The sequence below is a fragment of the Nannospalax galili genome, unplaced genomic scaffold (assembly GCF_000622305.1).
Source record: "Nannospalax galili isolate Female #2095 unplaced genomic scaffold, S.galili_v1.0 scaffold25, whole genome shotgun sequence".
NCBI classification, from domain to species: domain Eukaryota; kingdom Metazoa; phylum Chordata; class Mammalia; order Rodentia; family Spalacidae; genus Nannospalax; species Nannospalax galili.
The window spans coordinates 620,931-646,891 of NW_008355642.1; the positions used below are offsets into that span (position 1 = coordinate 620,931).

Sequence of the window (25,961 nt, forward strand, 5' to 3'; positions counted from 1 at the left end):
ATAGTTTTCAGGTTAAGAAAGCCAGAATCTTTGTTCAGCTGCAGTGAGTGAACACACTTAGTGGGGTTACCTGGCTAAGAGTGGCGGCGGTGGAAGAAGCAGCAGCAGCAGCAGCAGCAGGGCTCCTGGGATAGCTCAGGTGAGTAGAGTGGGTATCCTTAAACTTAAGCCTTGCATTGTATTTCAGGAGTAACTTAGCAGCTAAGAGAAGCAAAGAAACTTCAGCTTTAAACTGAATCAAACTTTGTAACTGTAATTTTATGTTTTTTAAAATCGAATTAATATTAATAGCAGTTTTGAAATTTCTAAAAAGAACTGGAATTTGAAGTGGGTGTGCAGTCGTGTGCAGTGATTTGGGATGTGTTGCAGTAAGTTTTCTGGGGGACTGCTGATCAATTGTGCGTGTGCATGCGTGTGTGTGTGTGTGTGTGTGTGTGTGTGTGTGTGTATGTGTGTGTTTGCATGCGCCTTCTGGTAAACACTTGATAATCAAAGAGACCTGTGAGAGAAGTGTGAAGGCAACAAGCCTAGCTGGCTGTCAGAGTTCCAGTTAGCTTCTGCTGACCCACAGCTCTAGGTAAAGTATTGAAATGCGGCCACAACCTTGGAGCTACACTGTTTTACAGTGGCCTGTGATCCCTGGCAGTGGAGTGTACAGGCCACGAACTGTTACACAAGCAAGAGCAGTAGCCTAGGCTATCTTAATTTCTGTCTGCAAGTTCTGGTGTCTTTTTGCCTGGTGACAGGTAGATGTTGGCTGTTCCATTATCAGTCCCTGGCCTGGTTTGGTTTCCCTCTGATTCTATCTTTGTTTTAAAATTTGAATTTCACTTGAGGCTCCATGCCCCAAACCCACCCTAACTACACTCTTGTTGGGGCTTAACTGGGCTACTTGACCAGAGCTGACTTTGACTTCATTTGTGGGGCAGGAAAAAGGAGCTGCCACGCATTGCAATGGAAACAATTGCTTCTAAGGATTTACAAGCCTAAGTTTCTGATGAAAACCACATCAGAAAATTCAGCAAATTCTACTCTTCTGACAGCCACTTTTGACTTTAGCAAAATGCATCCTGGTTTGTATTGTACTGTTTTTATTGAACTTCAGCTAATGCTTCATTTGCTAATCTTTCCTGTGAAATCCAGGGCTCTTTATACCCTGAATGAAAAAATAAAAAATATCAGGGGTTTGCTGGTTAATGCTTTCATTCCTCTGGAGGTGTGTGTTTGTGTGTGTGTGTGTGTGTGTGTGTGTGTGTGTACGCACGCACGCACATGTGCATGGTGTATACAAATGTGTGTGAATATTTTGCATTTGAAATGCTTTTATTCCTCTGGAAGTGTGTATGTGTGCATGTGTGTGTATGTGCACGTGTGCATGGGTGTGTACAAATGTGTGTGAATATTTTGCATTTGAAATGCATTCTTCATTAGTCTTTAGAGTCCCTAGCAGTCCAGGGGGAAGCTAAAATATGTACGTGGTCAGGAATAGGTTAAAAAGCAGGCTTTCTATATCCTTGCAGATTTTCAGTTCCTAAATTAAAAACAGAAAAAAGCTCCTTTGTGACCCCAAAACAGCTTCTTTGATTTGCCTTGATCTGAAATGGTCTCACCTTCTGACAGCTTGCAATTAATAAACAAAACTCCTACGTGCAAGAAGAATACAGTAAGAATTCTCCAAAGCAATGTCTTGCTTGTAGCTTTGGGTCTGCATGTTTCCTCCCTGCCACCGTTTTGTTCTGTTATGGTTTTCAAAAAATAATCACAGTGAAAAAGGCAGTAGGTCCCAGTTTTCGTGCCAACTCTGTCACTATGTAACCTTGGTAAAGTCTCCACCTCCAAGTGAAAGAAAGAAGTGGTACTAACTGGTTTTCTAAAAGTCCTTCCAGCATAACGTTCTATAAAAATCAGAATTAGATTCTGAAAGGATTGTAAAATTAGACTTCTAGGATAGGCTTAGTCAGCCAAGAGAGCAAGTCAGCCAAAAAGGGGAGGTAGAATAAGGAATAAAGAATGGCAGAGGGGCTGTTTTACATAGGTCTTTTAAATGTCAACATGTGTCTTATTTTAAGCATGTGATTATATTTCCTCTGTTCCTACTAAGAAATGGAATTTAATTTGCTAAAATTAAGCATTTCTTAATACTGCTGCCATATGTTAACTATCCTTAACAATCAAAATTTGCTTAATTTCATTAGCTTTTCCCATAACACCTTAAGTGGGCAGGGCAGCAATCATATTCCCTTTGTGCCTGTGGGCAAACTGAGGACCACTAAATGGTGACATCGGGGTTTGATCCTGGATCTCCTGACCTGTGTTCTTTGTACGATGTTTGACTTGCCTTTTGCTCTTTGTTGCAGTTTTTCAACAACGGAATTAGAGAGGATTATATGGGTTTTTTTTCTTTCTTTGAACAGAATCCTCTCTGTGGAAGGAGTAAGTGCATCCTATGTAAGACAGTAGAGTGGATTAGTGGATCTTTAGGATCCTATCAGATCCCAGATTGTCTGGCCAAAAATATGGATCTGAGCAGCCATCTATGACGTAAACTAAGATTCTGCTTGTGCAGAGGTGGAAAGGACTGTTCTGTGTGTAGCATGTGGATGCTGAATTTTTATTCTTCCCATCAAAGTCCCATGTTGTCCCCCGTTACCTCCAGTAATGGGGATAAGGGATACTGATTATGTCTAGAGTGGGCATACTTCATGCCAGGACACTTAGATTTCCTGTACTCAATTTGTCTGCAAATTCTTTTGCTTTTACCTCTACCGCTTGCAGAATAAAGGAGGAGGGGGAGACTGCAAAGGGGAGAATGTAGCCAGAGCCATGCTTTCTTCTCCTATGCCCTTCACTACCCTGCCTTCCTTGCCGCCTCACTTGACTCTAAAGTCATTTCTGAGCACAGATCTGATTTATTTTATCAGATACTTTAGAATTAATTTGGTTTCTGTTCTAAGGCTGACCCACAGGTAAAGAAGCAAATGATATTAAACTGATAAGATTAAACCCTTTCCTCCTCCCCACCTCCCCCCAAAAAGAAGCAAATGATTTCACTGTCAGAATTTGCCTAGATTCCCACAGCTTCAAGTCTAGTGAGTAGCAAACGTTCCTTCTGCTAGCTGCAGCCTTGTTTGTGTTCCACGTGGCAGGCTCCCTCAATTTCTCCTGGCCATTCCCGACTTCCCACACACTGAGCCTGTCCCTGTCCCTTGCCTTGGTAGACACAGTGTTCCTCACATTCTTTCTTATTTAGGCAGTGGGTCTGAATTCAAATAACACTGCCTAAGGCTATTACATCAATGCTTACCCCTCAGTTTGTCCTGCCTAGCTACACATGCCACTAGCCTTCTGTCCACAAAGTCTCTCTTCATAATTTTCCACACTGTCCTGGTGAGCTAGAAACTGGGGCATTGTATTGGAAAGTTCTAGCTTTTATTTCTGTCTATCAATTTTCTTAATATGTGATCTTTAGGCCGGGGGTGGTGGTGCACACCTTTAATCCCAGCACTAGGGAGGCAGAGGCAGGTGGAACTTTGTGAGTTCGAGGCCAGCCTGGTCTACATAGCGAGTTCCAGGACAGTTGGGGCTACAAGGAGACCCTGTCTCAAAAAGATAAACAAAACAAAACAAAAAACTGTGGTCTTTAATCACTCTCTACCCCTTATCAGCACCTGGTGCAGTGGAACATAATGAAGAAACATTCCTTTTTCCACACATCTCTGTCCTGATAGAGAAAATTGTACATGATACTACCAGTTTACAGATTTTTGGATTTCCAGATGTTTTCCGAGTTAACTAATGACCACTTGGACGTAAAGGGTTTGGATTCTCCCATGATCCTTAAACCATCAAAATAAAGAACCTTTTCAATATTTACCATGGCAATAAATTCTAGACAGAATGCTTCAAATTAGGTATCATGATTGCTTTGGAGAATTTCCTTATATGAACTAAAAAATCCTTTCTTTAAAGAATGCAGCAACCAAAAGAAGAAATGTGGTATGATGGAAAACCACACACCAGATCTGGCATTGCACAGACTGAGGTTTGAATCAGCTCTGCCAGCTTCTAGCTGCTGTTTCTCGGAGTTGTCATTTCTGTGAGTACAGAAGAAAGGGCACAGGTTGTGTCTTACAAATCATCACTGCTGCGAAGAAAGACAATGTGAGCTAAATTGTACAGTGCACATTTGAAACAATGGCTTGCCATAAAGACATTGATTTTCTACTTCAGAGATGTATCTGCTCAACAGATGTCACCTGTGCAATGCTGAGATGCTGAGCTCGGTGCCTAGTAATGAGAGGACTTTAACGTATGTCATGCATTCAACAGGGTACTTTCTACTTATTCAAATTGACTTTGCACTAACCATCTTGGGAGGTAGAGTCACAGTGTAATGGGAAGGGATACATGCCTTCACTCTCCTGATGATAAAATCAAAGCACAAAGGGATGAAGGTCCTAGAACAAATAAAAGAGTGTTCTCTTGATGCCTAGTTAGAAATGGGGGTGAGTTCTATTATGTAAGTCCATTAGGACTTGGGACTACAATTGTACTCTAATGAAAGTTCAGACACTTAGCCTGCTGTTATTCATCTCTCCATGTGCCTCTCAAATGCAAGCACTCTCACTCAAAAGGCTCTTTCTATCAGGGTTTGACTCATCCATACAGCTGTACATTTTGCCTCTGAAATAATCTACTAGGATCATGGTGTGGGCTCGCTTTGTCTCTCTTTCATGTGTGTATATGCAAGCCATGACACACATGTGGCGATCAAAGGACAACATGTCTACCTCTCCTTCCACCATGATGACTCAGGTCATCAGGTTTGGTCACAAGTGCCCTTACCCACTGACCCATCTTGCTAGGCCTGTTTTGTTGTTGTCGTTCTAAAATCTAATCTAATTTTGTTGATTTGATGCTGCTTCTGTATATAGACAGGCTCTCTTTGTAACAAATTCCTTTTGCCAGCTTTTGTGAGCCTTACTATCTGAATAGCAAAGGAGACGTGGGAGAGCACATGGCTTTCCTGAGCAGGAAATACCCATTTATCCAGAATGTTCAGGGACTAGGGAGTTCTGGCAAACTAAGTATCCTAATTGCTTACGAGTGTCCTGTATTTATAGTCACCTGCCTCTGGCAATCTACCAAAACTTCTAGGGAAAGCAAGAAGCACAGTAAGGTTTGATGTAACTTTGAACACACATGAAAATTGGGGTCCATCTGTAAGGCTCTAAACAGGAGCCTGGGCAAACATTTCAGTTTGACTCTGATGCTGCTTAATTGAGAATTATTACTGATGCCACCCATGCTTTTAAATACAATTAAATATACTAATATTTAAAGCACACAAACAGATTTAAATCTGGTTGACAGAAAGCAGTTTTGTGTTTTACAGTGTCTCCACAATCCTTAATTTGAAAAGCACTTGACAATAAATAAGGCTATGTAAAAATTTTGGTTATGCTCAACTTTTTATTGCTCAGATTCAGAGAAAGGGCATATTTGTTACTTGTATCTTGTAAATAGTATTGCCATAAAATAACATTGGAAAAATTAAATTTAAAGTTGTATGATTTTCAAGCGGGGAAGCTGTTTCATTAGCGAGGTGTTGCCATGTGTTACTAAAGGGCATAAAGGAGTGAATGGAGAGGTATGATTGATGTTATTATCTTTATAAAATAGCAAATGCCACCGAGATACTCTTTAAAGTATGAAAAGATGGCTCAGTGAGTGACATGCTTGCTGTGCAAGTGTGAGGACCCGAGTTTGAATGCCCAGAACCCATGAAGAGTCAGGTATAGTAGTACACATATGCAACCCAGTGCTGTGATGGCAAGGTAGGAGATGGAGACAGAATTCCTGGAAACTGACAAACAAGTTAACCTGTCTTGGGCAGAGGTAAACAAGAAACTCTGTCTCAAACAAGGTGTAAGGCCAGATCTAAAACCCGAAGCTGTCCCCTGACCTCCACATATGTGCCATATCATACACACACACACACACACACACACACACACACACACACAATGTGCACATATGCATACATCATGTACACACACAAAATGATAATGTAGCCAGTTTGGGGGTTCACTTTTGTTTTACTTTTTTGACATTTTAATCCTTTTTTTCAGAACCTGGAACCATGGTCATGCTTTTAATTTCATCCATCTTGTGCTTCTAGACTATAGTTATCATTGTAATTTATGTTTGAAATGATTGACACCATGAAGATTTCACAGCACACTCCTTATTTGCTATTAAATATTGTGAAGATCATTCAAATCATCACAAATCTACCTTTATAAATAAAGACATTGAAAGGTCTATTATCACTACAAAGCTATTTGGAATAAAATTTGTCTTTCAAATTATCTTCTCAAAAACCTTTTTTTGCATATTTTAAGGATATTTGAGTATAGGGCAGTCTGATAAACATTGTATGAAGAATCACTATACTAATTCTGTTTAATCACGTGGAGTTTTCTTTTTCTTCTTCCTTTTTAAGAAAAGGAAGCAATAGTACATTCTCATGGGATAACAATCTATAGTCCATCAAATTAGTGAAATTGAATTTCAGAGTCTGTCTTTTGATTTTGGAGTCTGCAAATGATTGTACAATGTACTTTGAAGAAGAAAAGACCATACTATCTTTCGATCTTTTCCTGTCTTTGGAGGCCATCTACTGAAGCTTTGTTTCTTACATTAGCCAGTAGTGAAACACACACAGCTCTTTAAATGATACAATGAAAATCATTGAATTGAAAGAGGATGCTCCTCCACTATGCACCAAGTATGCGGTTTTCCAGGGTGTGGACTTATTCTGAACATGGTAAAGTGATTCTTTTTTCTTTATGTTCAAATTATTTCAAATTATACTTTTTAAAGCTTTTCTTTGCTGGTATAAATGGAAAACTGTCCTTTAAGTTATAATGATTCTTGCTTAGCTAGCAATTATCACATTTGTTTATCTACTTTTCCAATCATATTGTTAAGGTGCATATTGTCCCACTTGGCATATAAACAACTTGAGGTCCTAAAATAGTTAGGTGCTCCCACAAAGCCCAACATTTATTAGCTATGGAGCTTCAGCCTGTCTTTCCTTGAACGTGATAGCTTTTCCTTGGAAAGCAAATGTAGAGTACCCCAGTTCTGGGAGAAAGTCAGTGCAATGACTGCTGTTTGACCGATTTCACATAATACTTGAAAGACTTGAGAACTTATTACCCCAAAGCATCAACTTTTGTCATTCCAGGCATAGTTGGACACAATGGGTCCTCCTCTGAAGCTCTTCAAAAACCAGAAGTACCAAGAACTGAAGCAGGAATGCATCAAAGATGGCAGACTTTTCTGTGACCCCACTTTTCTGCCCGAGAATGATTCTCTCTTTTACAACCGATTGCTTCCAGGAAAGGTTGTGTGGAAACGTCCCCAGGTAACTCTCATTTTTCTTCCCATTTTCTGTCTGTTTGGCCTTCTGATTCAAAAACTCCACTTGACTCACTATTTCACTTACACTTACCTACTGTTTAGAAAAATTTGGAAGTAAACCAACCAACCTTCCTTCCTTCCTTCCTTCCTTCCTTCCTTCCTTCCTTCCTTCCTTCCTTCTTCTGCTTCTTCTCCTCCTCCTTCTAAATCATCTTCTTTCTCTCTTTCTCTCTCTCTTGTGGTATAATTCACCACTAAAACTGTAAGTATTTATGGATGGCATGATTTTTCCATACGCATATACATTTAAAATTTATTACCAGAAATGAACTGACATATTTACCACCTCTCACACAGAGCCAACATTAAAATGGCGTGTGTGTTCCAGGCGTTAGCTTGAGGAGACTCAAAATTTAGTCAAATTCAGTTAGATTATTCATTTAAAAAATGCAACAGTGAAACAGGAAATATAATGTGCTTACTTTTAGAACTTCTTTGAGTAAATATAGCAATCCAGAAAGCAACTCTACTTTTGTCTCTCTACTAAGCTAACTAGCATAGAAAATTAAAGATAATGTCAGAGCATCAAGAAGAATCTCAGACACTGATCCTCAATAAAGAGAACTCTACAGGGAGAAGACGGAACTTGCATTAGAGGAGGGAGGCTTTTAAGTTGCTTGTTGAATGTCATTTATTGTATCATCCCATTGTTGACTGATAGAATTCACATAAAATTGCAGTCTTTCACCATTCATTAATGATAACTCTTAATGATTACAGTTTGTTATGGAACATCTGTATGCAGTCTCGAAGCAGGGATCAAGACACTGTCATACACTCAATATGAATGACAGCTCAATGTGTAATAAGATATAGCGATGGGGTCTGGAAAATAAATAGCACCCTTGCTGTATCAAAAGGGTATAACTGGACAGAAGGATATTCTCTTTGAGCTCCTTCCTGATGATCATGTACATAGGCCATGGAGAGCTTTGTAAAATGTGAGTTCTTGGACTTTCACAAAATCCTGAAAACGTCATTTTAAGGGGATAACTTAGTGTGCCTGATTATGGAACAACCATAGTCACCAACTCAATATTTGCTTCTTTAAGGAGTCAACTATTTTTTATTTTATTTCCACCACTTAAAACCCTTAAATGGAAGTCCAAGCGTTACTTTAGTTCATGCATCTTGCCACCAGGGGGTGCAAAAATACATTAGTTTCAGTAAGATTCTTATTTTCTATATGACTTAAAGGACATATCTTAGAATGATAGCCATTGAAACTGTGGGACTGGCAGTTGGAGGCGTAACTCAGCAGTAAAGTGGAGGTTCAATCTGCAGAGTCATAAACTGAAAAAAAAAGAGAGAAACATTGAGATTGGGAGTTCTGCCTCTCTATGCCTCAAATAGTTGACATTGCTGCAGATAAATCTGCTTGCTTGAAATAAAAATCTGAGAATCATGAGCAGAACTCATTAGCCAGTATTTGGGGATGCAAAGAGGTAAAACCTTTTTCTCTTCAAAAAATAGTTGAAAACAAATAGAGATCTTGTCAGGGGGTCACCCTTATGAATCCATGATGTTAATGATGGGCAGAAGGAGCTGAAAGGAAGCAGGAAATTGAAAGAAATGTATTGGATGCATGTTCTTTTAAAATGGGACAGACTTGAGCATACTTACAGGCTAAGGAGTAGACAGTAAAGAAGAGGTTGAAGATGCAGGAGAGAGAATGATTGATGGGGGTGAGGTCTTAGAGGCAGTGTGAGGTGGTCTGGTGGGCAGCAAAATTGGAAGCCAACATGAAGCCATTCCCCAGATATGAACCAAGTATATAGCACTACCTGTGCTGGTGTGTCTTTAGATGCATCCCCCCTCCCCATGTCTTGGCTCAATTCTTTTGTCCTTTGCCTTCATCATCCAAATTCTGTATATTTAATCCTAGATGGATTAGTAGGGAAAGGAAGAAAATCTTCATAACTTCGACAATAGTCCATAGTCCATTTTTCACTTTTCTTCTGAAGCAAGCAATACTCCTTCTAGGGTAAGGAAATATGTGTGTGTGTGCATGTGTGTGTGTGTGTGTGTGTGAGAGAGAGAGAGAGAGAGAGAGAGAGAGAGAGATAGAGAGACAGACAGAGAGACAGAAAGACAGAGAGACAGAAAGACAGAGAGACAGAGACAGGGAGAGAGACAGAGAGCACAGAGGGAGGGGCAGAAAAGGCATGTATGACATGCTACTCTGATGAAAGTGTCTGTGTTCTATAAGTTCTGTATACATTATTTCATTTCCATCTATTAACCACAACATAACAAGGTAAGTATGTTGCAATTTCTTTTGTTTAATACAATTTCCTGATTTAAAAACATAACAGGGGCTTGCAAGATGGCTCAGCAAGTAAGAGTGCTTGCTGTCAAGGCTGACAACCTGTGTTTGGTCTCTAGAACTCACATGGTGGAAGGAAAGAACTGACTCCCACAAGCTGTCTTCTGACCTCCACACATATTCCATGGTGTCACTTGTGCATGCACAAATAATAATAATAATAATAATAATAATAATAATAATAATAAATATCAAAAGAAAACAAAGTAACTGTACATACTCTGCCCATAATGTTGATGAGGTAACTTGGTCTCAAAGGGAAGGTGAAGAATCACTCAGGATACAACCACTGGCAAGCTAAGATTTGAATCTAGGTTTGACTCCAAAGTCCACATGAGATTTTTCTTCTGTGTTGTCATATTGTTTGCACCTCTTTTTGTAGACACATTTGTAGCTTCTTTATAGTCAGTACTTATATTTGTCTTCACTGTGTTGATGTACTCACAAATTGAATCCACGTCTCCTTAGGGAAGGCATTGTGGGAGCACAGTGTTATTAAGCAGAAAGGGAGAGGCACTTGAGAACCATTCGGAGGGCTTGCTCTATGCCACACTACTATAGCCTGGGACAAAGCACCCCCATGCTGGATAGGAGGATGAGTACGGACTATGGTGGAAACATGAAATGTTATTTTAAAGCATTCAAAAAGGAAATTATATGGCGTTTTGTGTGGAGAATCAATCACCATGTGTTCAAATTGAGCAGTTCTCTTGCAGACTGGAGAGAAATAAAGCTCTAGACTTGAGCCTTTCCTAAAAGTTGTGGATTCCTTTCCAACCAGAATAGAGGACAAGCTTTTGGTCAAGAACCATGTCAAAGTTCTCTGACAGCCCATCAGAAAAGCTGAGAGACAGTACTAGACCTCTCTGAATTGACTCAGGACCAGATGGGTCATTGCCCTTCATTAACTCATTAGGAAGGTTGAGGTCCTGGTTCACAGGGAAGCACAAAGACATCATTTCTCTTGGCGTATCATACAGCCTCACAGTCAATCAGGGCTTTTGTTCCAGAAGGTTCTAACGTATAGGTGACATGATTAACCAAAATTTCTCACTCTTCTCTCTTCTCTCCTGTGCTGGAGATGAAGTCTGTGACCTTGTACACGCTAGATAAATGTTGGACTACTGAGCTACATACATTAGCTCTTTAAAATTTTTATTTTGAGAAAATGTCTCAACTTCTCATCCTCCTGCCTCAGCCTGCAAAGTAGCTAGGACTACAGGTATATGCAACTGTGTATGGCATACTATTTTTGCAAATCTAGGGCTCAAACCCAGGTCTTTACTGTGGTAGACAAGCTCTCTACCACTATATCCACAGACTGAATCTTGAGGTTTCTGTCTCTTCTGTGTTCAAAACTTCTGCCTTTTAAGAACCCATACCCTGAATACCATTGATATTTGAACAAATTTAACTATAGGAAGGTTCACAATATCTTTGTGGGGCAAACATGGGCTCCCCTCCTATCCCACTTGCTAGTTTTAGTCTGTGTTTTTGTTTGGAGACAGAATCCCGTTACATGGTACAGGCCGGCCTGAATTCACTGTGTGTTCCAGACTAGCCTTGAGCTCTTCATCGTCCTGCCTGGGCACCCCTAAGTTCTGGAATTACAGGCTTGTATCTCCACACATGGCTCTTGCTGTTTAAAAGAGACTTAGATACACAGGAATTATAAATATGTTTTGCATTTGTTCAGTGGCAGATGATCTACTCATACCCTGAAGAGGAAAACCCTTCTCCTTTGCTCCTCCAATGAGCCAGTGGCCCCAGGCTTTCTCATAGCATTCTGGGCACACACGTGTCTTCCCCAAACCATATGCTCCTGAGCTTTCTTGTCCTCCTGAACCCCAACTCACAGTCTTGATAAATTATGAAAACTGAGTTATACTAAGTTGAAGTGTGTTTTAAGACTGTAGATATGAATTTTAAGCTGAAATTGGCCTGATAAATTCCCACATAAATCCTTTCTCTAGTTCTTTCCATTCATTCTGGCTTTTTTCCTTACTGACTCATGTCCACCTACAATACTGTCTTAGAGTCAGACACATCTAATCCCTGACTTATCTAGAACAAAGCCTCTTGGGAATCTGCACAGCCAGCTGTGGAAGAAGAAATGGCTCCTGCACAAGATCTTCTGCCAGATCTCCTGGTCAAGCTTTGAGTTATACCTCTATTGCCAATGCTCTTCTTCAGTATTCCTGTGGGAAGCACCCTACCCAGTGGCATTTCACTACATTGTCTGAGTGGGAGAGGAAGGTGATAAAGTTTTGGGTTAAAATGATGGTTAGAATAATGGCAGGGAAAGACTTAAGGAGAAACACAATATGTAGGCTTGGGAGAAAGACAGCGAATGAGAGAATAGTAATGGAAGCAATACTCTGTTCTAATAGAAATTTCCATCTACGAACTGACTGTGACACTGCGGTACAGCAGTTTGGGTTCAGATTGCTCATTAATTCTTTGTTCCCCGGAGATCTTGTCTTTCCACGTAAGTGGTCCTAAGTATTTTCTCCCATTGTGTTCATTTTCAGTGAATTTCCCAGCCTGCTCACATCTACTAGTAACCACTAACCTATTTCAGTTTCTATACAGATTTGTCTATTACGGAATTTTCCCTTAAAATGTAATTTTAACATTTATTTAATTCTTTCACTTAGTGTATTTTCAAGGGTCATCCATATTATAGCATGTATCAGTTTGCTCCTTTTCATGGTTGAGTAGTATTCCACTGAATGAAAATGTAAATTATTCCCAATGAAGAAGTTTGGGCTTTGTACCTAGAGTCTTGTACCAAGACTCTGAACGTTCAAATAAGAATATCATTATATATGGGGCTAGAGATATGACTCAGTGGTTAAGAGCACTGACTGCTCTTGCAGAAGACCTGGGTTCGATTCCCAGCACCTACATGGCAGCTATGAACCATTCTTAACTCCAGTTTCAGGGGAATCTGAAACCCTCTTGTGACCTCCGTGGCATTGCACGACATGGGTACACTGACATGCATGCAGACAATACGCTTATACACATAAAATAAAAAAAAAAAAGAATATCATTATATAATGATTTGTTGTCTAGATTAGAATTTGAAAATGAACTCAAGTTGTTAGTCCTAGATTTCATACCGATTTCTCCTTGTAACAGAGAAAATGTTTTACTTATGACAAAATATTCGTGCAGAAATACAATTTTCCAGCAAGTGAAGTTGACTCTTTGAGAGACTGCTGCAGCACTGGTCTCTGCACTAAAGGTCTGCATGTAATTCTTGGGAGCAGAATGACCTATGCAGCACCACAGTCCTCATCGGTCAGTGCATGTTGTCTTCTGGCAAGTGGCCATGGGAAGGGAAGCGAGCTGAGCATAATTAAGAGACCTGTTAATGCTCAGAGTAGAGAATATATTTCCTTAAAAAGATGGTTTACTTACAGAATATTTCAGCTTGCATTGAGGATATGTGTGGAACGCTAGTTTTTTGTGTCTTCAGTTTCTTAGTTGGGTGTGTTTCCCACCTAAGAAATTATTTTGCCTTGACAAATATCTCATTTCAAGGACCACTTTAACTGTGCCAACACAGCTGGAGCCATTAGGAACTCCACATCTCCCACATCTCCTACTTATTCTCAAGCCACCCAAATATTATGGATGTGTGCATTGTCACCTCTGTCTGAACCCCACTCTTACTGTACCAGCATAGCTCAGGCTGAATGTCCCACCTGCATCTCAGCTTTAAGTTACAGAAAAACAATTTCTAATCTTCCTTTATTAACCTCAACAGGAAGATATCCAATGTATTCCAAAGTACAGGAAAAAATCAATAAACAGCCATTTCATTATTTTCAAATTATGACCAGAAAGTCATTTGCCTGTTAGACTTGCACTGGCTCAGTACCCTTATCCTTTTTCTTTGGCTATTTTCTAATCATTTAATGTTTCACTTCCTTTAAGAAATACAAGTTACGACTTTTAAATGTTTTCTTTCTATGTTTCACATCATGATACTTACATATAGTGGAAGATGGAGTCATATTTAGTGACTTGAATTCAGGAAATCAATGCCAGTTGGAGGTATTTAGTTTAAAATCAGAAGCTAAGAAAGTCTTGCAAAAATGGAATTTAAGCAGATGCATACAATATTGGGATGGAAAGCTGAAAGAAGTCAAGCATCTTCATCCCTGGGGAGCTGCACAATACTAATTCATTTTATATTATATAGGCCACAGATAAGCTTAAAGGCAAATGGATGGGCCGGCTGAAGTCTTGATGTCCCTTTTCTAACAGTATATTTTAATCATACTAACACGCTAGATACCTTGAGAAACAACTTACTGCCTCTATCTGAATCTGTTTCTTTGGATGCCAAATAAAGAAGTTGACCAGATAGCCTCTAAAATCTCTTCTGTTCTTGACATTCTTTGACTTTTATTGTGTTTTAAAATCTACCATTAAATATATGCTATATGTAATTGTGAAGCAAAATAAGAATAGATCAGGTTGTAGGACAGAATAAGAAATATGATTTTCCCCAAATTTATATTGAATTATGATTTCACACAGCTATGAATATATCATATATATGGATATGAATATATATGTTTATACATGTTATACCTAATAAATATACCCAGGTAAATACACTAATGATCCAGTTTTTCAATTTTATATATGTTTATGTGTCTTTTGGCTCTCTTACATGACCCTTCATATTTTGAATTGAAGTTGCCATGTCAAAAATATTGACTGACTGTAAACTCCTGCTTGTGCAAATTAAATACACTGTAAATAACCCCAATCACTAGTAATTCTACATAAAATCATCAAATAATTTGCCTTATTAATATAAAAACAAACTTTTTCATCTATCAGTGTTTACCTTCCTGTTTTCCATGCTAGAAAACAATCTTATGGCTTCATCGAGATCTAAGAAATCACTGTATAACTTTGTGTATTGCTCCAAATAAAATGATATCTGGCCTAGTGAGGAAAAATGATTCTTAGTTCTATATTAGAAAAAGCAAAGAAAGAGAAGAATCATCAGGATCTAACGCATCCAACACACCTGCTTTGTATTCAATAAATGAAGAAAAATCCAGCTGACAACCCATAAACTATTTAATAAGATAGATGTATTTTCCTATGATAAGATGTAGTGATAAGACACCAGACATGCATCTTTTAAAAAGCAGAAAATGCAAAGCCGACAGCCCATCTCATCATCTTCTTTTGGCAGAAACATACCCAATTAATCTTCTGTTTGAATGGGTCCCTGCCCAGAATGCCTATTTCTTTCCAGAGTTATTTTGGCTTTTAACAAATATATGGACTGCTACATTCTGTAGACCAGATCGTTCATCAAAGAGAATTACGTCCATTTAGAAAAAAGAGCATTGAGCACAAGAAAAATATAGCCGTGTCTATTTAATAATTTCTTTTAAAGGGAGTATGTCTAGATTTTCTTTCCATTCGCAACTAGGATTTATTTCTGTGGCATAAGCAGGATGTCAAGGTATGGGCCAACAGCCTCTTCCATGAAATTGTTTCCATCTATCAAGACTTCATTGGTATTTGATGCCTTTGAACGCTACAAGTGCTGATACTCTGAGCCACACAATCATGTTTGCAGTTTTATGGTGTCATGTATGCTTCTATGCCTTTGCTTATGCCTGCTCTTTCTACCTGATGTTTCCATTTCCCAACAGCTTAATTGTAGTCAGCTCAAGTACTTCAATCAGTATAGTACATACTCTTCCACCTGGTGAACTTTGTGGATTCTTTTCCTGTAGGCACCGATTGTATTTTGAAAGTGGCTCTATTCTGCTTTGATCACATTTTTTATAATAACATTATTTGGGTCTCATTTTTCTTATTCACAGAGGGAATGACATAGCTTATGATATACTGAGATGAAAACACACACATACACCCCAATCAAGTACTATACTACTCTATGCACAGATCCCTTTGGAATATCCGCTGTGGGAGGAGTGTCTGTTGAAGTGTTCCTGTGCATGGTCTATTGCACCTGCTATTAATGCTGCTGTTATCTATATTCATACAAAGGTGTAGGTTGGGAAAAGTTGTTGCCAGGGAGACTGCTGCTGCCTTTACTTTGTGTTAGGCCTTCTAACTCATTTTCCTAGAGAGGCAGATACACTAATGTTCACCTCTATTGGACCTTGTCTCTTTTTTAAAAAGTAATTTATTGAGAATTTCATACATGCATATAAGGTGTTTTGATCAAATCCATGCCCACTCCCTCCCCTGCAACTCCTTCCATATCTCCCGATCACTTTTTTCTGATAACTTTGTGACCTTGTCTCTTAAATGTAATCATGTAATCACTCTTCCAAGTACAGATGCTTCCAAAAAGTCTCATCCTAACAAAAATCGGATCAGAATGCAATGTATTAATCCTTAGTTCTCCTCTTCTTTCAAAGATCTCTGATTGGTGAAAATGCTTCCAGACTCCAATGATAAGCGCTCCACCCCAGCACATGTCCTCCTATTGAATTTTATTTTCTCCTTCTATTTCTTCAGTCATTCTTGACTTGACCCTTTTCCCGTGCATAGGTGATCCACAGTTTTGTCATTTGCTATCATACATAGTCCATTCAGCCTTCCCTTTATCCCATCTATAAAAATCCTGGCCACCTTTAACCCTAACCCTTTCTCCTTTATGAAGCCTGCCCTGCCTCGCTTAGGTTATAGTGACTTTCAAAAACTCTTCATGGACTATTGGATAACCAATTCTTATATCCACAGGACATTTGTGATGACCCCCATCTGATTGTGGGCAACATCAGCAATCATCAGCTGATCCAGGGGAGACTGGGGCATAAGTCAATGGTCCCTGCATTTTCCTGTTTGACTGTTCAGGAGTGTCATTGGACAAAGGTATTCTCCCTTCTGCGGGACCTTAATCTATTTCCACTTTCTTCTTGAATAACTTTACAGAAAACCAGCTCATAATTTTCTAACTTTTTTCAATTTCCTGAAGCCAAAAATAATATTAACAATCTGACTTCCTTCCATACCATTTAAGAATCATCACAAATACAGACAAGCTGAATTTTGCAGTGAAAATCCACATGCACTAGATTCTACAATGGATATTTTTCCCTACTTATTTTGGTACACATACTAGTTGATCTTTGGTTGTCATTTGTAGTGCTTTGACTTGGTATTTCTTCATTTTATGTTCTTTGTACCTATTGGCTATAGAGACAGCAGGAGCCAGGAAGTCATTATCACATTTATGCATAACAGAAAAGGTGAGAACGATGGAAACAGATCCTTGAAAACATTCTAATAAATTATTAATAATACAAAATTCCTTTGATATTGAAATAGAATTCAAAACAACAAAGAACATTTGATTTGGGACAATGAACATTTTCCCCATAAAAACAAAATTGGAATATTAGTGTGCGATTGTTAAAAAAAGAAAATTCCAAAAATGTAATTTTATTCATAACATGAATAAAATCTATATTATGTAGGATAAATCTATATAAAACTTTAGAATGGACATTTTTAAACAAACTAGAGTAGGCTTTGTATTTGGTTTCAAATTTTTAAGATTCATTTTATTACTTATTTGTGAATATGTATATGTGTGAGGTGTGTGCACATCCACATGCATACTTAGATGCCAGAAGACAGTGTTGGGTATCTCTTTCATTTACCCTTCTAATTCTTTTGTGTCAGGGTCTATCCCTGAAGCCAGGGCTCATATTTTCTCCACTGGACTAGAAATCAGAAAGCCCCAGTGATCCTTCTATGTCTGCCATCCTTGGAGTTGGAATTATAGGCAGTTGTAATGAAACGCCACTTATTATTCAGGTCCTGGGATCAGAACTCCAATACTTATGATTGCAGAGCAAGCGCTCTTAATCAGTGGCTCATCTCTCCAGCCCCAATTTTATGTTTTTCAATAACATGTTCATATGTTTAAACATTCTATCATGAATCTATGCAACTAGTCCTTTGTTGGGTTTATAAATTATCCATGGGAAATCCCTGAGTGTGTAGCATCCTATGTATTCAGAACAGGAATAGTAATATCACACTCGGCAAAACTGACTTAGTGAAGCAGAAACTGTGGACCAAATGCCCTATCCTAGGCTTCTCCAATCCAGACTCAAACCAATTGTATCTGGAATGTCTCCTTTTGCTTTATGGTTTTTTCTAGAACTTCACTGTAATTTGAATATATTCTTGTGAATAGCGGTTGAAAAAAATGCTCTTGTTTTTCCAGACAATTCCAAACCATAAGGAACAGGAATGGGATCCTCGTAAACCAGATAAATATGCTGGGATATTTCGCTTCCGTTTCTGGCATTTTGGAGAATGGACTGAGGTGGTGATCGATGACTTGCTGCCCACCATAAATGGAGATCTGGTCTTCTCCTTTTCCACCTCCATGAATGAGTTTTGGAATGCTCTACTGGAAAAAGCTTATGCAAAGTAAGGAGAGGATTGAGTTGTCTGTGTTCAGGATACATGAAGAAAGAAAGTTCACATTTGTCTTTAAGAGCTCATTCTCTCCCAACTCAACCCCAGAGTTAAAATGGGATTGAATCTCAGTCAGGTGTAAAGAATTTTTTTGGACCTGGGTCTGGCTATCAGAAGTCCTAAGTGACAGACAAATCAGTTGCTCTGGTTTTGTAAAATCCTTACTTGGCCTGCTTGCTTGAAGATGTGATCACATGACTTTCTGCTCCAGCCACCTTTGCAGTCATGCCTCCCCTCCATTATGGACTCTAACCCCTAGAAACCATAAGCTCAAATAAACTCTTCCTTCTATAAGTTGCCTTGGTCATAGTGTTTTATCATAGCAACAGAAAGGCAAATAATACGGGATAGCAATGTTCTCTGTGCTAGCTGGACTATATTTGCAGGTATATGCATCTGTCAAAACTCATCAAACTGTACCCAATAAATGATTACAAGATACTATATGTAAAATTATACCTCAATAAAGTTGAAGAGAAAAAAAAAAATCCTTACTTGGCCCCAGGTCTCCCAGGTATCCTTTGAGCTTCCTAATCTACAATTCACATGGAATTGTCACCTCATTTTTCATGTATCTGTAGAAAGAAGTTTCTGCATGAGCTATCCTTTACCAAGATAGCCTAAGCCTAGAAATTTCTAGCTGTAATCTCAAAATATTCCCACTTAATATTTAGAGAAAAACCAGCTGGTAAAGTTTCAGCAGGGATTGTTTTAATTCTTGGGAACATTATGCCTGTGACCTGGATAAATAATTTTATAAAGAAAACTTTGCATATTTGCCTCCAGACTGCTAGGCTGTTATGAGGCCCTGGATGGTTTGACTATTGCTGATATCATCGTGGACTTCACGGGCACCTTGTCTGAAATTGTTGATATGCAGAAAGGAAGATATACTGATCTTGTTGAGGAGAAGTACAAGCTGTTCAGAGAACTATACAAAACATTCACCAAAGGAGGTCTGATCTGCTGCTCCATTGAGGTTTGTGTTCACCCCAAACAACTGCTTTATACCCACTCCTGGCACATAAGATGACAAAATTTAGCAGGGAACATGGCCCTTAACCCGGAAATCCACATGCACACACACACACACACACATACACACACACACACACACACCAAAAAAAAAAAATAGTGGAACCCAGAAAGCCAACATAGACACAACTCCCTGGCATGGAAACATGGGAACATCAATTTTTTTATCCTTTAGAACCATTCATTACACTGAGGGTCAGTGCGACATCCAAGCTGATATAAATAGCTTCTGGTAAATTAATACTCTCAGTTCAGCACCTGGAGTTATAGCGGCTCAATGAAAGAATGAATCTGCCCTAGCATATTTTATCACATTTCATATCACTGTTGTGCAGTGATGACTTGGAATCAGACCTTTAGAAATGAGTTATTATATTGCATTATTTTCTCTCTTTCATTTGATTTTGTGATTGATTGATTGATTGTCAGGATCAAATTTCTATCTGGATAGTGAGAATCAGATTCAACCACACCCAACCAATGAAGAATGGGATTTAGGACTTTGGTCTTACAATTCCTATGCTTTTATGTGTCTTTCTTTGCTTTCAGTCTCCCAGTCAGGAGGAACAAGAAGTTGAAACAGATTGGGGTCTATTGAAGGGCCATACCTACACCATGACTGATATTCGCAAGATCTGTCTTGGAGAAAGACTTGTGGAAGTTTTCAGCACGGAGAAACTGTATATGGTTCGTCTGAGGAACCCATTGGGAAGACAAGAATGGAGTGGTCCTTGGAGTGAAATGTGAGTCACATTTCACCTTCACTGCTACACTTCCAAATCTCTGTAGTTCTCCCAATCCAGACTACCAGTAGACTATCAAACCACAGTGACATCTCTGAGCTAGTCAGGCATGGCAGTCTGCAGCCCAGCCAGAGGGCAAATAAAGTAGGCCTGATCCTCACACATTCTCTTCTCTTAACATACTGACAAGTATAATGGCATTATCTTTTTTATCTTTATTTCCCTTTAGTTCTGAAGAGTGGCAGCAACTGACTGTAACAGATCGCAAGAACCTAGGACTTGTTATGTCTGATGATGGAGAGTTTTGGTAAGCAGAGGTTTCCTGCAACAAGGGAACTGGGACTTCTATTAGAAAGAGATAAACGTTAAGTACTACATTGATATTTCCCCTGCTCCTTTCATGCAGGATGAGCCTGGAAGATTTTTGCCACAACTTTCACAAACTAAATGTCTGCCGCAATGTGAACAACCCTGTTTTTGGCCGCAAGGAGCTAGAATCAGTTCTGGGATGCTGGACTGTGGATGATGACCCACTAATGAACCGCTCAGGAGGCTGCTATAACAACCGTGATACCTTCCTTCAGAATCCCCAGGTTAGTGTCAATTATTATCCTTTGCCTCCAAGTTATCCAGGCAATAAGAACCCAGGTCTCACTTTGATCCTCTGGAGTATTCATTTAGCATTACGTTTTTGAATCTATTGTGTAATATTTTGTGTAATATTCATCAACCAGGACTCTCAGGATTGATTCAGATGCTTATAACCTTCAGGAGACAAGGTGTCTTTGCAGAGACATACCTTGGTAACATCAAATTCAGGTCGGCATCTTCAGCTGCTTCTCTCTTCATCAAATTGTTACAGTTCTTAACTCCTGGTTTCCTGTGATGGTCTTACGCTGCACAGAGAAGATATGCTTCCAGATGCTATCTCAGTTCTTCCTCATTTGTCTTCACTGCCCAGTTTACTTGATGCTTATTCACTATGTCTATCTTCCTATTCATAAAGGATACACTTCTGAAACCCATCATACCTTGCTTTTCACTTCTAGAACCAGACGATTTTTCTCAGGATTTGAATCACTGCCCTGTCAATTATGTCAGTTATTCCTTTTCTTCCATCTACAGTCACTGTCCTATTCCAGGTGACAGATCTGTGGCCAGGTGAGGCACATCCTAAGTGGGAAAAATAGCCGCATCCCAAGCCTGAATTTACAATAGTTGACTTGAAGGTGGTTCAAATCATTAGGAGACAATTCTGACTGTGTTGTTGCCTCACTGCCCATGGGCATGTCTCCTCTTTCTGTGGATCTCTTTACCAGGGCATTTTAGATAACACTAAGGTTTGATGTACTGATTCACTTAATTCATAGTTTCCTTGTTCTGCTTCCATCTTAATTGTCCCTAAATAAACTTCATACGTACACCCTCCACACACCTCACTCCCATATACAATACTACAGAAGATTCAGGGCCCTTGGCTGGGCACTTGTTTTCTGTTTCTTACTAAAGGAAAAGACATAAACAGAAATAGAAATATCTGGTGCTTTTTAGTTTTTTTTTTCTCCCAATAGCAGCATGGTTTGCCAAATAATATTTGGAAAGCTCTCAGAAAGGCTATAGCTTCCCTAAAGTGATGGTAATAAAGCATAACTCTCCAAAGAAATGGAAGACTGGCATTATCAATCTATTCCAGGGCTGTGTGGCAAAGTTTGATTGAGTGGAATTAAAAATTTTGTCTTTGTGTTCTAGAATCTTTTTGTATCTAGCTTTTTCAAGCATGGCACTATAATACTAGTAGGAAGCCAATACTTTATCAGGAACTTACTTATTAAAAGCATACTGTCTTTGACATTAAAGACTTAAAATGAAGTTGTCTCGAGTACATGCTGAATGCCACAGAGAGAAACAAGTATAATGATCTATACTTAGTAATGAATTAATTTTCCAAGGCTTCATTATCTGGTCAATATTAAAGCCCAGAAATTAACCCCAGACTGTGCTTTCCAATGTAGAGTTTTATCCCCTAAAGCTTAGAATGGATTACCTGAAATGGGAGTGCTAACTTAGTGCTTTGGTGGCCCCTTTCCTTCAGTACATCTTCACTGTGCCCGAGGATGGGCACAAGATCATCATGTCCTTGCAGCAGAAGGACTTGCGCACTTACCGCCGAATGGGAAGACCTGACAACTACATCATTGGTTTTGAGCTCTTCAAGGTAAGAATAGCATTTGTAGCAGAACTAATAAAGACATTCAGAATCTAAATTATGAAGGCTTAGAGTTAGGAGAATTATGAAGGGATAAAGGAGAAAGAAGTGGTAGAACTTTCCAATGTAGAAACTCGAATTAGAAAAAAACCTATTTTGTTTCTAGGTGGAGATGAACCGCAGATTCCGCCTTCACCATCTGTATATCCAGGAGCGTGCTGGGACTTCCACCTATATTGACACCCGTACTGTGTTTCTGAGCAAGTACCTGAAGAAAGGCAACTATGTGCTTGTTCCAACCATGTTCCAACATGGCCGTACCAGCGAGTTTCTGCTGAGAATCTTCTCGGAAGTGCCTGTACAACTCAGGTTAAGTTTTATTGGGAAACTCTTTAAAACCCTTGTTCGCTTCTTTGCTTCTATCCTAAATCTTTTGCCAGTTTTCTTCTATTCATACATGCAATGCGATGATGTGTTCAAGTCAAACCTCACTAGTTGAATCAATGGTAGTTGAAATATTTCTCAAAGTGAAGCTATGGAATTTTCCAAAGGAAGTGTAAAACTTAGAGCTCTGAAATTCCATTTGGTAGGAGATCTGTCACCTACGTGCTCCCATTTGTATTTTATTTTACCTTCTCTTCTCTGGTCTTTTCTTGAGCAGCAGATATTCCTCAGTGCTCTTCTATTATGTTCTCGGTGCAGGTCCACCAGAGTTAGCTTTTCACTGCAGCCATAGTGATCCTGATATTTACGTGCATGTTCTTAAAACAAGAGAAAGGGAAACCATACTCATGAAATACAAGCCATTTCTAGGACTGAGGGAGAAATGGGCTAGGACATCTAACTTCTTGTGTGTTTTAATTATGACTCTGTTTAGGCAGGTCCATTTTATTGTGAGATGACACATCTTTTTAATGTTCTAGGGAACTGACTATGGATATGCCTAAGATGTCTTGCTGGAACCTGGCACGTGGCTACCCAAAGGTAGTTACTCAGATCACTGTTCACAGCGCTGAGGGCCTGGAGAAGAAGTATGCCAATGAAAGTAAGAAAGGACAGGGAATGTGGGAAAACAAACTTCAGCTTTATTTATTTCACGTGTGATTAGAAAACACGATAAGAACTTATTTCCAATGGTACTTTCAGTGTAGATGATGTCAAGATGGGCGTCGACCATACTACGGAATGGGATGTGAACTTCTTTGGCAATGTCTACATAATATTCACTTTTGAATTCCTGTATAAAATATGGAAAACTAAAGGGAAGAAGGAACACAAGTAGTGAGACCTATGTCATTGTGGTGCTCCAGTTATGTGGAAAGTCCCAGATTTGACTTTATGAAATAGCTGCTTGCCTCTCTAGAAAGGAAACTTTAATCATTGTGTTAAAAAAAGTGCCACTTTGTTCCAGCTGTAAACCCATATTTGGTCATTAAGTGTGGAAAGGAAGAAGTCCGCTCCCCTATCCAGAAGAATACCGTGCATGCCATTTTTGATACCCAGGCCATTTTCTACAGAAGGACCACTGACATTCCCATAATAATTCAGGTAAGATACCTGACTCTTTGGGAGTGAATATTTAGCAAGTAAAGCAAAAAGCTATTTTGTTATTCACTTGGTTTATACTCAAAATACTTCTCATTAAGTAAAACACTGACTTTCTTATTAATCTGTACCTGAAAGCTCTTACATTTATTTCATTGTAGGCAGATCCCACGTGCTCACAAGTACATTTGTGAACACATATACCATAAAGTCCTGTGAAAGGAAGAATATGTCAGTTCTGATAACCTACATAGATGGACCACTGCTGTCTAGCAGTATTTCTGACTTAATAATTCTGATCATCCTTAGGTATCTAACCCACAAGCCAAAGAAGATCCTTAGATCTGCTTTCATCTTATATTATTGGGACATCATCTTTTCAGCCAAAGAGCCATCAGGAAAGGATAAAAATTGTGTCTTGCTTTTATGTTCTAAATGTCACTGTGCAAGCATCAGTGTCACAGATAGTTGTTCATCCTCACTTTCTTAATTTGTTTTTTCAGGTCTGGAACAGCAGAAAATTCTGTGATCAGTTCTTGGGGCAGGTTACTCTGGATGCTGACCCCAGTGACTGCCGTGATCTGAAATCTCTGTACCTGCGTAAGAAGGGTGGTCCCACTGCCAAAGTCAAGCAAGGCCACATCAGCTTCAAAGTGATTTCCAGTGATGATCTCACTGAGCTCTAAATAGCCAATCTCAGAGAATCCTGACAATTTTCCACCTTTCTGTGTCAGGCGCCAGGTCTTAGCTAAGTTTCACAAATGTTGAAAGAAAGTTCACAATTACTAACGTTTCCTCTTTTCTGATAAGTTTCCCATACCTCCCGATTCAAGTAGCATCAGTAGCTACATAACCTATATACCTCCAGCAGCTGGACAGGGGGAAGTGACAGTCTTTTCTGGAGAATATTTGCTGTGAAAAGATCCTTGGGGTATCCACAGGTGAGATTCAAGTAGGACAATAAGAAGAGTCTGGACATTATACATGTGTCTTTGCTAGTTTCAGTTGCCCAATGTATCTCCCCTGTAAGGCATCTTGAGGGAGGAGGGATGATCAAGGCCAAGCTGGTCTAGCCTGGCATCCCAGCTCCTGACTGACAATACAGACTTACCAGCAGCATTTTACCCAGTAGCCAGAGATGACTTTTAAAGTTCTCAGCTTTTACCATCACCACCACCACCACCATCACCAGCTCCAGAAAAGTGTAGTCCTGCCCTAACCCAAGTCACCCCCCCACAGTGTTTTACCTTCATCTAGAGGAAGCTTCCTAGGTGCTTAATCAAGTGCTGGAGTTCAGTGAGGATGAGAGAGTAAAAGATGGGCCTGAGCTTCAGTGAGGTGGAAGCAAGCTGTGTGCCACAAGAGGGGAAAGTGGAAGAAGCTGCAGTGGGAGACAAAACCTTAGTCCCCCACCCATCCACACACACCTACACTCACACACGCGCATGTAGGCGCACATGAACTACCGTTCAGGCAGTCAGTGGGCAAGAACAAGGATGAGTGGAGTATCACATACATGGAAAAGTTGAGAGAAACCATCTAGTAATAGGACAGCCAGTTTGGGGTCCCTGACTGCAATGTGAAACATCTTGCTGCTGCTAGATTCACAATCAAGCCCAATGCCCTGTGCCTCCTTAATATCACTGGTACTGAAGACCCTATGGGACAACTTGAGAGTTGGGGTTCTAGCCCAGAACCCTCGGGGTTTCCCTCAATTGGGAAGATTCACTCCCCAGGAGTTTGTTTTTCAGTGTTTCTACAGAATTTTCTGTAGTCAGTCATTCTAAAAGTTCTTCCCTTAAGCTTTGTCTATCAATATTCTGTCCTTATTTCAAGGCCCAGCATAAACATAAATTCCACCTCCTCCATGACGCCTTTCTAAATCCCACCCCCAAACCCCACCACCAACAATATTTCAACGCTTCAGCAATGATAAGAAACATAGTTGTAGTAGTCTAGTGCAGCATGCATTCATTTAAAAATATATTTTGAAGGTTTTTTTTAAGCTTACTCATTTTCTACCATATTTTGCAGTCTATATAACTTTTGAGGTGCCTTTTCCACACTGCCTTACACAAACTAAATCACAATAAAGTTCATATTCAAT

General features: G+C 39.4%; 1 protein-coding gene across 1 annotated transcript; it reads left to right on the top strand.

Annotated features, from left to right (window-relative positions):
- Capn6 (calpain 6) lies at positions 1-25,961 on the top strand. Its single transcript, XM_008852946.1, has 13 exons — positions 1-139; positions 7,253-7,432; positions 16,574-16,705; positions 18,069-18,277; positions 19,112-19,304; positions 19,910-20,103; positions 20,333-20,410; positions 20,510-20,696; positions 22,196-22,318; positions 22,476-22,678; positions 23,233-23,354; positions 23,721-23,857; positions 24,358-25,961. The coding sequence occupies exons 2-13, from the start codon at positions 7,268-7,270 to the stop codon at positions 24,538-24,540; spliced, it is 1,926 nt and encodes a 641-aa protein (XP_008851168.1). The 5' UTR covers positions 1-139; positions 7,253-7,267; the 3' UTR covers positions 24,541-25,961.

Excerpts from the sequence above, each read along its gene's own strand:
- Capn6 (XM_008852946.1), top strand. The coding sequence starts at position 7,268 with ATGGGTCCTCCTCTGAAGCTCTTCAAAAACCAGAAGTACCAAGAACTG. Across the intron at positions 19,305-19,909 it reads TGATCTGCTGCTCCATTGAG|TCTCCCAGTCAGGAGGAACA; the intron begins GTTTGTGTTCAC and ends CTTTGCTTTCAG. Across the intron at positions 23,355-23,720 it reads GAAGAAGTATGCCAATGAAA|CTGTAAACCCATATTTGGTC; the intron begins GTAAGAAAGGAC and ends ACTTTGTTCCAG.